The following is a 12,672-nucleotide window of genomic DNA, read 5'->3' on the forward strand; positions in this document are numbered from 1 at the left end:
ACTTGCTGAGGGTGCACTCTATCCCATCTTCCAGGTCACTGATGAAAATAGTGAACAAAACTGGCTCCAGAACTGACCCCTGGAGCACTCCACTTGATACCGACTGCCAATTAGACATCAAGCCATTGACTACTACTCCCCGAGCTTGATGATCCAGTCAGTTTTCTATCCACCTTACAGTCCATCCATCCAATCCATACTTCCTTAGCTTGCTTGTGAGAATGTTGTGGGAGGTTGTATCCAAAGCCTTGCTAAAGTCCAGGCATGTCACGTCCACTAGTCTCCCCACATCCACAGAGCCAGTCATCTCATCACAGAAGGCAATCAGGTTGGTCGGACATGAGGTGCCCCTGGTAAATCCATGCTGACTGTTCCTAATCACCTTCTTCTCCTACAAGTGCTTAGAAACTCCTTGGATTCCTTGAGGACCTGCTCCATGATTTTTTCAGGGTCTGAGGTGAGACTGACTGGTCTGTAGTTCCCTTGATCCTCCTTCCTTTTCCTAAAGATGGGCATTATACTTGCCCCTTTTCCAATCATCTGGGACCCCCCCACAACTGCAATGAGTTTTCAAAGATGATGGCCAGCAGCTCTGCAATCACATCGGCCAACTCCTTGAGCACCCAAGCTGGTCTTCTGCCATACCTGCTTGTCTTCCTGCACCTTCAGTAAGGTTTCTTTAAAGAGCAGCCAACTCTCCTGGACTCCTCTCCCCCTCGCACAGGTTTTCCAGGAGATCCTGCCCATGAATTCCCTGATGGAGTCAAAGTCTCCTTTTCTGAAGTCCAGGGTCTGTACTCTGCTGCTCTCCTTCCCTCATGATCCTGAACTCAATCATCTCATGGTCACTGCTGCCCAAGTTGCCGTCCATTACTATTCCCCACCGATTCTTCCTTGTTTGTGAGCAACAGGTCAAGAAGAGCACAGCTCCTAGTTGGCCTCTCCAATACCTATACCAGAAAGTTATCCCCAACACTCTCCAAAAATGTCATGGATTGCCCATGTTATATTGCCTTCCCAACAGGTCAGGGTGACTGAAGTCCACAACGAGAACCAGGGCCTGCGATCAGGAAACTTGTTAGCTGTTATCCACCTCATCCTCCTTGTTTGGTGGTCTACAGCAGACCCCCACCACAACATCACCCTTATTGCTCTCTCCTCTAACCCTAACCCAGAGACTTTCAACAGGCCTATCTCCAATTTCATATTGGAGCTCTGAGCAATCGTATGGCACTTTTACATAAAATGCAACTCGTCTCCTTCTCCCCTGCCTGTCTTCCCTAAACAGTTTATATCTATTCATGACAGTGCTCCAGTAATGCAAGGTATCTCTGTTATTCCAATCATGTCATAATTCCATGACACTGAGAACTTCCAATTCTTCCTGCTTGTTTCCCTGTTTCTGTGCATTCATGTACAGACACCTGAGGTAACTGATTGTCCTACTTTCTCAGGAAGAATGAGAACACCTGTCTTGTTGCCCCCTCCTGTTTGTGCTTCCTCCAGGTCACCCACTGCACCACTTACCTCAGGGCTTTGGTCTCCATCGTCTGGCAAACCTAGTTTATAGCCTTCCTCCAGCGAGCCTATCTGCAAAGATGCTCTTTCCTTTCTTAGTCACATGGATCCCATCTTTTCTTCCTTCTTCAAACAACATCCCATGGTCAAAGAAACCAAAGTCCTTCTGGTGACACCATCTGCGCAGCCATGCATTGATCTGCAGGATGCATCCAATCCTGCCCAGGCCCTTCTCCCTTGACCAGAAAGATCAAGAAAAATATCACCTGAGCCCCTCTCCCTTTCACCCTTGCACCCAGATCCCTGTAATCACTCAGGGTTTCTCCAGGCAGTATCACTGGTGCCCACATAGATGAGCAGGTTGGCTTAGTAGTCAGAGGGCCGGATGAGTTTCAGTAATCCTTCTGTGACATCTTGGATCTGGGTTTGGGGCAAGTGTCAGATCTCCTGAAACAACAAGTAAGGCCAGCAGATGGGTGCCTCTGTCCCCCTCAAAAGGAAGTCTCCAACCACTACCACCCACTGCTTCTTCTTGGTGGCAGTGGTCTTGATCCTGCCAACTTTGGGGAGGCCTGGCCTGTCCTCCTCCACCAATGGAACGTGTTCCTCCTCTTCTCTTCCCAGGGCTCCATATCTGTTCTCTAAGCAGACTGCTACAGGTATAGATAAAGATTTCTGCTAGTTGTTAGAGCAAAATGTTAAGGGACAACTTATCCTTGCAATATTTCAGATCCAAATTTGCATTTGGAAGAGCAAGTCTCACTGAGAATTATTAGGACTTTTGCTCATTCAGAAGTTTTGAAAAAAAACCACCTAAATGGACAGCTTGCTTGAGAATATCAATCAATTAATCATAAATTCCCACCAAAAATATTAGAAAAACTAATATGAGAGCATGAATTTTGTCCTAAAACAACAAGTATAGTGCAGACCCTCCAATTAAAGCTTTAATGATCTGAATCTCCAACTCAGCTCTGGTTTTTGGTAGGTTATTTAAAATAAGACAGTACGTAGTTTTCCCACAATCCAGTTTAAGAAACTAATATCAAAAGTAATTGTTGAGAACTAGGTAAGTAATCTATAATTCTTCTCTATCTGTTGCATGATATTTGTGGCTAAATACAATCCACCTCCATAAAATGAACCCCCTAGGTTCATATAAGAGAAGCATGAATTAGATAATGTATCCCCATTCTCTAAATGCCATCCCTTATATATATTTGCTGTCCTACTCCTGTTTTTTGCATCCTTCCTTTGGGTGGGACTACATAAAATTTGGTTGACAGGTGAAAGGATAAGGAAGCTGTATGGCAGCTACTGGTGAGTTCCATTTATATATTCTTGTGGAACTGGGTGCTGTTGGGAATGCAAGTATATATGGGGCTCCATGATTCCTTGAGGAGGGAGGTCCTAAAAATCAACACCCCTGAGGTACAAAAGCACAGGAGCTGAAGGGCCAGATCCCAAAGCTATTTAGGCACCTACCTCCCATTAGTCACCTTATTTCCATTAAAATCAACAGGAGTTAGGTAGCTGACTACGTTTGTGCATCCGGGCTTTGCACCCATTTTCAAAAGTGGCGCAGACATTTAGGAACTTAGTGTTTATAGACCTGCTCCGAGAGGCTGGGGCGCTTTAATTAGCGCAGGTCTGAGACCCACATGAATTAAAACATCTGGAGCATCATGTGTATCAGTGTCACCATGCTGAAAAATGGCAGCGGGGCACTTAGAACTGAAGCTCATTGAACCTTTAGTTTAAAGCACCCCACCACCATTTTTCATTACAGGGACGCTGATACACATGACACTGGAGTACGCTGGAGCACAGTAATTACTATGCTCCAGCAGACTCGATTAAATTGAGTCTGCTCCAACACACTGCAATTACACTCTATGTTTCGTATAAATTAGCAGGGCTTACATTCCCAGGGCCCAGATCCTTCAAGATAATTAGATGCAGATCCACAAAAACCAGTACTAAGACTACAGCATGTAGCATATAGTTTACAGGCAGCCCAGGGAGGCAGTCACAATTTACATGAGTCTCCAAGCTCCTGTTACAGTGAGAGATTAGGAGGACATAAGGGTAGCTTGAATCATGACAGTCCCCTACTCCCCTACACTGTTAGTTCTATGCTGCACCTCTTAGAAGTGCTACCTTGAGTCTCATTTTTTCCTCAGACTCTTGAATACTTTATGAAGCAAACAGTCTAATGGCTTCCAAGCTCCTTTCATTTCCATATGCACTGCATGTTATATTTTTGGAGGTGTTACTCTTCTGAGGCGAAGGCAAGGCTTCCCCACTTGATTCCAACTTGAGCTAGCACCTGTTAAAATAAATTTATGTCCAAAGAGTTTGCAAACACATACATGTGCGTGATATCTATAGGAAAAAACATAAGGTCCTTGCTTAGTTTTGGCTGGCCATTATGCAAGTACTGAGATTAATCTGGACTCTCAGTGAGCTCAAGGGGAACTTTCCTGAGTAAGGCCTTTTCATAAATTCATGCTTGATCTACAAAGCTTAATTCACTCCAGTGCCTGAGCTCTGCCTGGTGTTGTGGGAGTGGGGTGTGGAGCATAGGCAGAGTGCAGCTCCTTATGCACGCTCTGTCTCTCAGACACTCCCAGTGACAGAGGAACAGTGGTAGACGGTCTGGTGCAGGGTTCACGCTGGCTCACTTAGACTAGCAGGGATTTCCCATCCAGTAGGTAGGATCTACAGTGAAACGAAGGGACTGAATAGGAGTATGGAATCTATCCCATAGATGATTAACCACTAGCTTATTAACATCATTACTTAAGTCATTGGTAGGGACCTACTTAATTCACAGGGACTGCCCCCCAATTTTGTAGGCAGAACATGGGCTCAGGCAGTTACTTCACAGGTGAGCACAGTCCCCCCCCCATGCCTCTGATTGGCCAAGGGGCTTCTATGGCCCCACCCTTCACCACTGATTGGCTGCAGGTGCTGCCTATCATATGGCCCCACCCCTTGCCACTGACTGGTTGCAAGAGCTATTAGTCATGCAGCCCCACCCCTAACCATCAACTTTGAGAAGACAGCCCCTTCCTCCCCTGTTCTCCACCCTGCTGGGCTGCCACACCACAGTAATGTTGCTAGCTCCCTCTGAGGAACCAACATTTTCTTTTCTGTAAGTCCCCCCCTCCTCTTGGATTTCACAGGCATTGCCTGGATCTCATGGGCAGTGCTGGATTTCAGAGAATCTGCAAAATCTGTGAAATCACGAATTTCACAGATGAATATTGAAAGAATCTGCAATTAACCTGAAATCTGGACAATTAAATATGAAAAAAGAGGTGAAAGCAATTTAAAGCAATCCCTGACCGAGGACCTTTGTAATCAGCAATCTTTGTAATTGCACTTTCCTATTTTCAAAAACAGTTTTTCCTTTCCATTGCCATATGAAAGATGCACAAACAACATGGATTCTAATATCTACAACAGAGGCAAAGCAAACAACGATTCACAAAACACTGTGAAATACACCCACTGAACAAACTGAAAAAGCACAGAAAGATAATTTGAGGTGTTGTCATTACGTGGTAATGGTAGTAGATACAGAAATCACAGACAGGAGTATGACAGTATGCATTACGTGAACGCTAAAAAACTATTTCTCTGTTTTAAGGATCTTCTCCCAGGATTTTAGTTCCCATATTGCTAGGATATTACTTTTGTGTAAAACACTTATTCTCATGGGAGTGTGCTGTGACACCTTACGGTTTTGTGAGATCCTTTTAAGGGTGATGCAGGGTGCCACATGAATGGTGTAAAAACCCCAGCCATGATTTACAAGATTAACCCAAAGATATTAAATAGGAATCCACAGTATCCAAAAAACTTGTGACTAGTTGTGGCCGTTCCGAGTTCTCTGCAATAGAAGAATTACTCAAGCATTTTTCTGTAGTCAAGAAAAAAGTGAAAACTAAGAGTTGGCATTTTCTGATGGGTACCTTGAGCCTAACAAGGGCTGCCTTCAGACTCAAAAAGGTTGAAAACCACTGGTGTATAGAACTACTTCTGTATAGCAATTACACAGATAAATGCAAAACTGTATTATGAAGTCACATACTTGTAACATATTATAGATGCATTTTATCCCCTGCAAAGACAGAAGTTAAAATGTCATAATAAAAATACATTGAACTAATGGGCATGCAGCACATAAGCAGAAATGTAAAAAAAAAAAAAAAAAAAAAAAATCAAATTGATAATACCTATCACTTTATTCTTCTTCCCATTTTTTATTGGCGTACACAGCAAACTCTTTACGTGCTGGTTTATATTTTCTGCATTTTCATTCTGTTAAACAATTAAAAACAGCGTTACAAATCTGCAGAGCCCTACATAGCAGCCATAACTATCAGGCCAGAATGATATTATAAATTGCAATTCTCCAATTGTAGATATTTTGAGGAAGGGATCATGTCTTCAGATCTGTTTACTCAGCACCTACAGTAGATTTGGACCCTGAAAGCAACCTATGGGAATAAATTACAGAATAATACAAAAAATGTGTCGAAGTAAACATACACTTATTTGTACCCACTTGTTTATGCTATGGGATTTCTTTTCTTTTTGTTAGAATGTATCAGGGTCATGAAAATGAACAGCGCCCTTGGGTCAGCGTTTCAATTGGAGCAGCTGAGGAGAAACTGGTGAGGCTTCAGGATTTCTTTCCTTTCCACCAGCCATGAGGGTTTCTAAGGATCAGCCTTCTCTCATTCCACCAAAGGCCACAGGGACTGTTTGAACGCTATAAAGCAGTCGTGCTCAATCTTTTAGCCCTGTAGGTCAGATAAGTGGCTTGGGATCAGTCCATGGGCCGGATCAGGCCCCACAGATTCAGATCGGGCTCCATGCCACTTGGCTCTGCTTGGGTCCATTCTGCCCCACTTGCCCAATTTGGTCCCACTTGACCCTGCACCACCCCTATTGGTCCTACACACTCAATCCAGTGTGTAGGGCCATGTTCTTGGGCCTGTGGGGTTCTCTTGGCATCCAGAAATTTGATAGCAGGGGACTGGCAAATAGCTGCAAGTGTTCCCCCACTAACATACTGTCAGACCCCGTGGGGAACTCCACAGGCTAGATCCATGGTAAGAAACTAAAATGGCTACACTCTGTCCTGGGAGAACTGGCAGGAACTCCTTCAGGGCTGTCTTAGTGATCTGACCTTAGAAGGAGGTAAAGTCAAGGGCCAAGGAGTGACCAATTGCATAACAATAGCATACTACAGTTCCTGAAAATACCAATTCACATGTTTTGCAATCAGTTTATAGTAACCACCTGTATAAGAACAATAACATTGTTTGAAAAAGAAAGTATTTTTCTCAAATCCATAGAAACAAAAGAAAATGGCTATCATTTTGCTCTGTTACATCTCTTGCCTGGGTCATGTGGGTGTAACTGAAAGCAGAATGCGTCTCCGTCTGATTCCATTCAAGGAAAAGAAAAATAGATGCGTCTTTGATGCTTGTGCTTTGATTAACTTTTCTCAGGCACAGAAACAGGATATTAAACAAATGAAGGAACATTTTTCCTATAATGAATGATAGTATGTGTTTCTTTTTGAAGAAAACTTTCAAGAGATTATGCCGAATATAAAGCAAGGCAGTTCTGGTTTCATCTTCAGCCATCACCTCTCAGGCCTTCAGGAGACTGACGGCTCAAGAGTAGGGGTTAGGGGCAAGTCCAGGGCAGCTTCAGTAGTGAACCTTCAGGTCTGCAGCATACATGTGGACTTGAATAGGAAAATGTACACATCCCTGTCCTATCCAGGACCTGCAGCATCAGTGGTATAGATGAGCCTTTTGTCATTTTGCTAAAGAAGTAGATCAATCCTTATTCCCTAACCACAGCAGCACTGCATCATCTTTATGAGCCTTGTGTGCATATAACCAGAAGTAAATGCCTGGTAACATTTTCCCCTCAGGCATAAAAGAAATCATCCAGAGCCCAGAGAACAATGCATTTCTGCACGAGCAGAAGATCTGAAGTCTGCTGCCAGGACAAAGAGCTTGTCCCAGACAAACACTCGTTTGAAATTGCTCCTAATGTATTTATTTCAGGTACTTTAAAACTCCTTTTGAATATTCACCTTTTTCTTTAGCTACCTGACCTAGTGCATCCATTTGCTTTTCTCCCAATACCAAGAAGTAAAATGGGGATACTTGGCAGAATAGACTTCACATCTCTCGAACTGCTGAGCACTCTCAATTCCTATTAACTTGTGGAGCTGAAAATGCTCAGACCCCTACTGGCTTCTGTTCCAAAACTACAGTGAAACTGTAAACAATTAAAATGGGAAGGACTGAACAGACTACTGTCAGCTCCTGCTATCATTTTACTGGAACCATCTTGCTGGACACTGTGCCTCCTGATTTTTCTGCTGCTGGACTGCAGAGGGAAGAATGTGTGGAGGAAGCCCCGATGCCGATACCCTCCTCCCTATACTCTTCTCTCCCTGACCCAAATGTATAAAATCAACCTGATCTTCATTTAAAAGTTAATAAAAAAACAGCAGACAGCTTTTTTGGCCCTGTTCTCAGAATAAACAACAGAGCTGCAGCCTTGCTTTTTGTCTACAGGGAGTCTAAGGTATCAGAGTTCTTATTTATCTGGTCCAATACCAATCTGCTTTTGCCTTTTTGTTCCTTCCTTCTTAACTCTCCAGTCACTCTCTACATGGTCATTGGAACAACATATCACAAGCTAATACTGATCGAGAGTTGCTGACACTCTCCAGATCAGTAAACAGCCCACATCTATGATACACAACCAGAGGGTGGGCGGGACCCCTGAGACCATTCCCAAGTCTCACAGTAAACTGTAGAGGACTGGTGTGAAAAACTTCCATCCTCTCTCTTCACTCAAATGCTTTCCTAAAAACATACTTCTTTCTCCCAGCATAGCAACCTGCTTTCATGGAGAAATAACTGACCTTCTTTGTGATAAACCCATCTTCTGGCCACCTTGCCCACTGTGTGTTAAAACAATATTGTTTAGCTTTAGAGAATGTAAAACTTCTTGAAGCAGGAACTGTGCCTCCTTTTATGTCTAAACAGTTCCCACTGCCGGCAGTCAATAAGCAAAATAAAGCTAGTGGTAAAAATGGTAGCAAACACAAGATCTGATCATAGAAGGAAGGAAAGCAAAGATCACCCATGTCTTTTACTACTAAATCCCAAACCTAATTTCAGTTTCCTTACCGTCCATGGAAATCTTCTGTCTTTGCAGACATCTGGTATATTAAGAGGTTCCATTGTATTCTTGACATACTGAGCATACATATAATTGATTTTGTTTGTATCGTAGTCCCTGATGGAGTACCAAAGATAGACAGATATTATTTATTGCAATCTTTGTAGGACACCAGGGCACATCATAATGTTAACATAAACTATCATGTATAAATCAAAAGGAAAAGCAGAGTTAAGCCCAATTCCCACACTCTGATCCAAGCGCCGTCTCTGACCCACCACAAAGTTGTGGGCTGTGCTCATCTATTCTGTGACCCATGTTGTCAATGAAAATATTAAATAGCACTCTACAGCTATTTGAGCAGAACAGCTGAAGTTTTTTATATTCACATCTCAGTTAAATTAAATTAAGGGAGATTATAGTGTTCAAACATCCTAGATGATGCACTTGCCACTACAGAAGAACAAATAATTCATAATATTCCGAGTGCATTATAATCCTCAACTTTGAGGCATGTTTATTTGTTTTCATTAAATATAAGGAAATACACAAGATATACATGAGTTTATTTAGCTCTTTCTTTGTTCAAGATGCACCTAATAAACTCAATACAAGCCCTCTCTATTTGTGTTTCCCTTTCATTTGAATTGGGGTTCACTCCCTGTGGGCATATCTACACACTCATTAATGCGCCTTAGATACTGCACATTTAGTTTAGTACTTCCTTAATAAAACACTAACTAAATGCACAGTACCTAAAGTTACTGAGCAAGTGCGCAGTAGCACTGGTACATGGTTATTTAGTGACATTTACTGCGCATAAGCTTAATAACACTGCACAGTATGCTATTAGCATGGTTTCTGTCATGACACGCTATTGTACAGTGTTATTAGACAAATGTGCAGTATCTCATATAGATATACCCTGTGTGAACATTTTAGTTTAGCTGAAACCTGCTTCTCATTTATTCAGTAAATAAGCCTAATTTAAACTGAAACTGAAGGGTCTACAAAGTGGCTTTCACCAATTTAATTAAATTCATTAAAAAAAAATCTCTGTCATATAGGCGAGCTCCGGGTTTGAGTTGTATTTACATTCTTAAATGTTAGGACAGTCAGAGATATTTTAGAAATAGATTACCACACTTAGTAAATGAATCAAGTAGTCTAATAAAATGAAGGACAGAAAATGAATGACAGCTTAAGTCACATAAAAAGAACCCTTAAATAATATACATCTGTACATAGCTGACAACATTATATTAGTAATAGATGATATCCACATATTTTAAACCAAGAGCAGATGGCAACATTTGTAAATCTTCTGCTTCTAAGTTCATATAAAATGCTCTCCCAGAGTGAATGCACAATTGATTGCATAGTGATTCTGTTATTGACACAGACCATCTGCTTTCCCCACATAAGGACTTAAAATAACTTTACAAATCAACCAGTTCTCTCTTAATTGCATACTCTTATGTATTTAAATAAGGCACTTTGATTCTAATGACCCTCTTTGCCTTCTTTGGAAGAGGGCCCACCTCCTTCTGTACGCCCATTCTCATCGAGCTTCCGCATTCTTCCCTTCTGATACGTGACTAGGTTTCAATTATTTTTCAGCTTTAAATGCACATATGCAAGGATAGGCACAAAACTGGAGTGGAGCCAGCAACAAGGAAGGTGGGGTGTTAAGAAAAGAAAGCAGTAATTTCTACACATTTTCATAGTTTCATAGTTGATAGGCTCAGAAAGGACCTGAGCAGATCATCAAGTCTGACCCCGGCCATGGGCAGCGATGAATGCTGGGGTCAAATGACCCCAGCCAGGTGATTATCTAGCCTCCTTCTGAAGACCCCCAAGGTAGGAGCGAACACCACTTCCCTTGGAGGTTGGTTCCAGATCCTAGCCACCCTGACTGTAAAGCAGTGCCTTCTAATGTCCAGCCTGAACCTACTCTCAATCAGCTTGTGGTCGTTATTCCTAGTTACTCCAGGAGGTGCTTGTGGGAACAGGTCCTCTCCCATTCCCCACTGGTCCCCCCAGTAAGTTTATAAGTGGCCACCAGATCCCCTCTCAGCCTTCTCTTGTGGAGGCTGAACAGGTTCAGGTCCTGTAGCCTCTTCTCGTAGGGCCTGCCCTGCTGCCCCTTGACCCCTGGCTTGGCCCTCCTCTGGACCCTCTCGATGCTGGCCACATCCCTCCTGAAGTGCGGCGCCCAGAACTGGATGCAGTACTCCAACTGTGGCCTGACCAACGTTGCATAGAGGGGGAGGATCACCTCCATGGACCTGCTCGAGATGCATCTGTGGATGCATGACAGGGTGCGGTTAGCCTTCCTGACCGTGTCCTCACATTAGCAGCCCATGTTCATCTTAGAATCAATAACAACTCCAAGATCTTTTTCTGCCTCTGTGCTGACAAGAAGGGAGTTCCCCAGCCTATGTGTATGCTGCTGGTTCTTTCTCCCTAGGTGCAATACCCTGCACTTAGCAGTATTGAATCCCATCCTAGTCTCATCTGCTCACCCCTGTAGCCTGTCCAGATCTAGATGTAGCCTGTCCCTCCCTTCTAGCGTGTCCACCTCTCCCCACATCTTAGTGTCATCCACAAATTTGAACAAGGTGCTTTTCACCCCCTCGTCCAAGTCACTGATAAAGATGTTGAACAGTGCAGGCCTGAGGACTGAGCCCTGGGGGACCCCACTGCTCACATCCCTCCAGGCTGAAAATGACCTGTCCACCACCACTCTCTGTGTGTAGCCCTCTAGCCAATTTGTGACCCATCTGTGAAAGCCCAGCCCTCCTCCAATCAGGCATTTCCCATGCAGTCAGGTGACACCCATGATCAGGCCAAGCTGCACCTGCCAGCCCCCAGATCAGCTGACTTTCTAATTAGGCCTGACCCCATCTGCCAGTGGCCCTGCAGACTGCCTGACCTCTTAAAGTGGCAGGCACACAAAGTGCCCTGCCACAGTAAACATTAGACTAAAAAGTTCAGCGAAATACGATCTCTCTTGCTGGAGAGAATACTCCACATAGAAGAGTTAAAATAAGAGGCACTACTTAAAAAAATCCAGTAATGACCTGGGTTGAAGGTTAGGTGCTTAAGCAAGAAATCCAGCTAATCATTATTACACTGCTTCACTTAATATGGGGCTCATGACCCCAGTTGCTTAATGGGAAATGTTTCTGAAATGTGAGAAGTTTGTTGAGATCCTTTAGCCCTAGAAAATGGATTCTTTATGTATTGTATAGTAAATGTAAAGAATTACAAATACATGAGTCCCCAAACTTTAAGACGATAATTATTTGACATGTAGGCCCCTGGCAGATGTTAAAATAATTACATCATTGCCAAGGTAGATATACATGGCAGGAAGTGTGATGTTTGGGATGGGCCATAAAATTCTTCCAATCCCAATCTTGCCACTACTGAGCTAACCCCAACCCAATCATAGAGATGCTCCAGGCCCAGAGCTGCTCCTATCCCCCATCTGGTTCCAGATCTGAGGCTGTTGAGACTGGGGCTGACAACTAGCTGATTGTCAGACAGGTCCTCACAGTCTTGGCTGGGTTGGTCTGATACCTGGGGCTCCCAGGGCCAGGTCTGACAGTCAGCTAACTGTCAGCCCAACCCCGGAACAGCCCAGCTGAACATGTGTCATTTAGAAGTCTCCCCCCACCCCTTCTTGCCATCTAAAAATAATGGGATCAACCTACAGCCTGGCATGTTAAAGTGCCTCTGCCTTTAAAGTGCAGGGGCTGCAGGCTAGGGAAGGAAATGTTTGTCTCAGGGGTTGCCAGGTTTCCAGCAGCTAGAGTCCTTAGGCTCCCCCCTCCAGAGAACTTAGCAACCCTCTGTCCCAGCAGCCAATTTTCAACATCAGAACCAGGGCTGTCCCACTCCTGTTGCTAACCCCTGTCC

At 43.6% G+C, this 12,672-nt stretch overlaps 1 protein-coding gene across 5 annotated transcripts in view; it reads right to left on the minus strand.

The window, feature by feature from the left end:
• PDE5A (phosphodiesterase 5A) overlaps positions 1–12,672 on the minus strand; it is a 103,503-nt gene that overhangs the window by 38,147 nt on the left and 52,684 nt on the right. For all 5 annotated transcript variants that reach the window (XM_025199144.1, XM_025199143.1, XM_006019729.3 and 2 more), the window contains exons 8-9: positions 8,757–8,865; positions 5,763–5,847 (exon numbers count right to left, since the gene is read on the minus strand). In XM_025199144.1, the coding sequence (XP_025054929.1) occupies positions 5,763–5,847; positions 8,757–8,865 (194 nt within the window). The remainder of the gene's footprint in view (positions 1–5,762; positions 5,848–8,756; positions 8,866–12,672) is intronic.

Source organism: Alligator sinensis, unplaced genomic scaffold (genome assembly GCF_000455745.1).
Source record: "Alligator sinensis unplaced genomic scaffold, ASM45574v1 scaffold544_1, whole genome shotgun sequence".
Lineage (NCBI taxonomy): Eukaryota > Metazoa > Chordata > Crocodylia > Alligatoridae > Alligator > Alligator sinensis.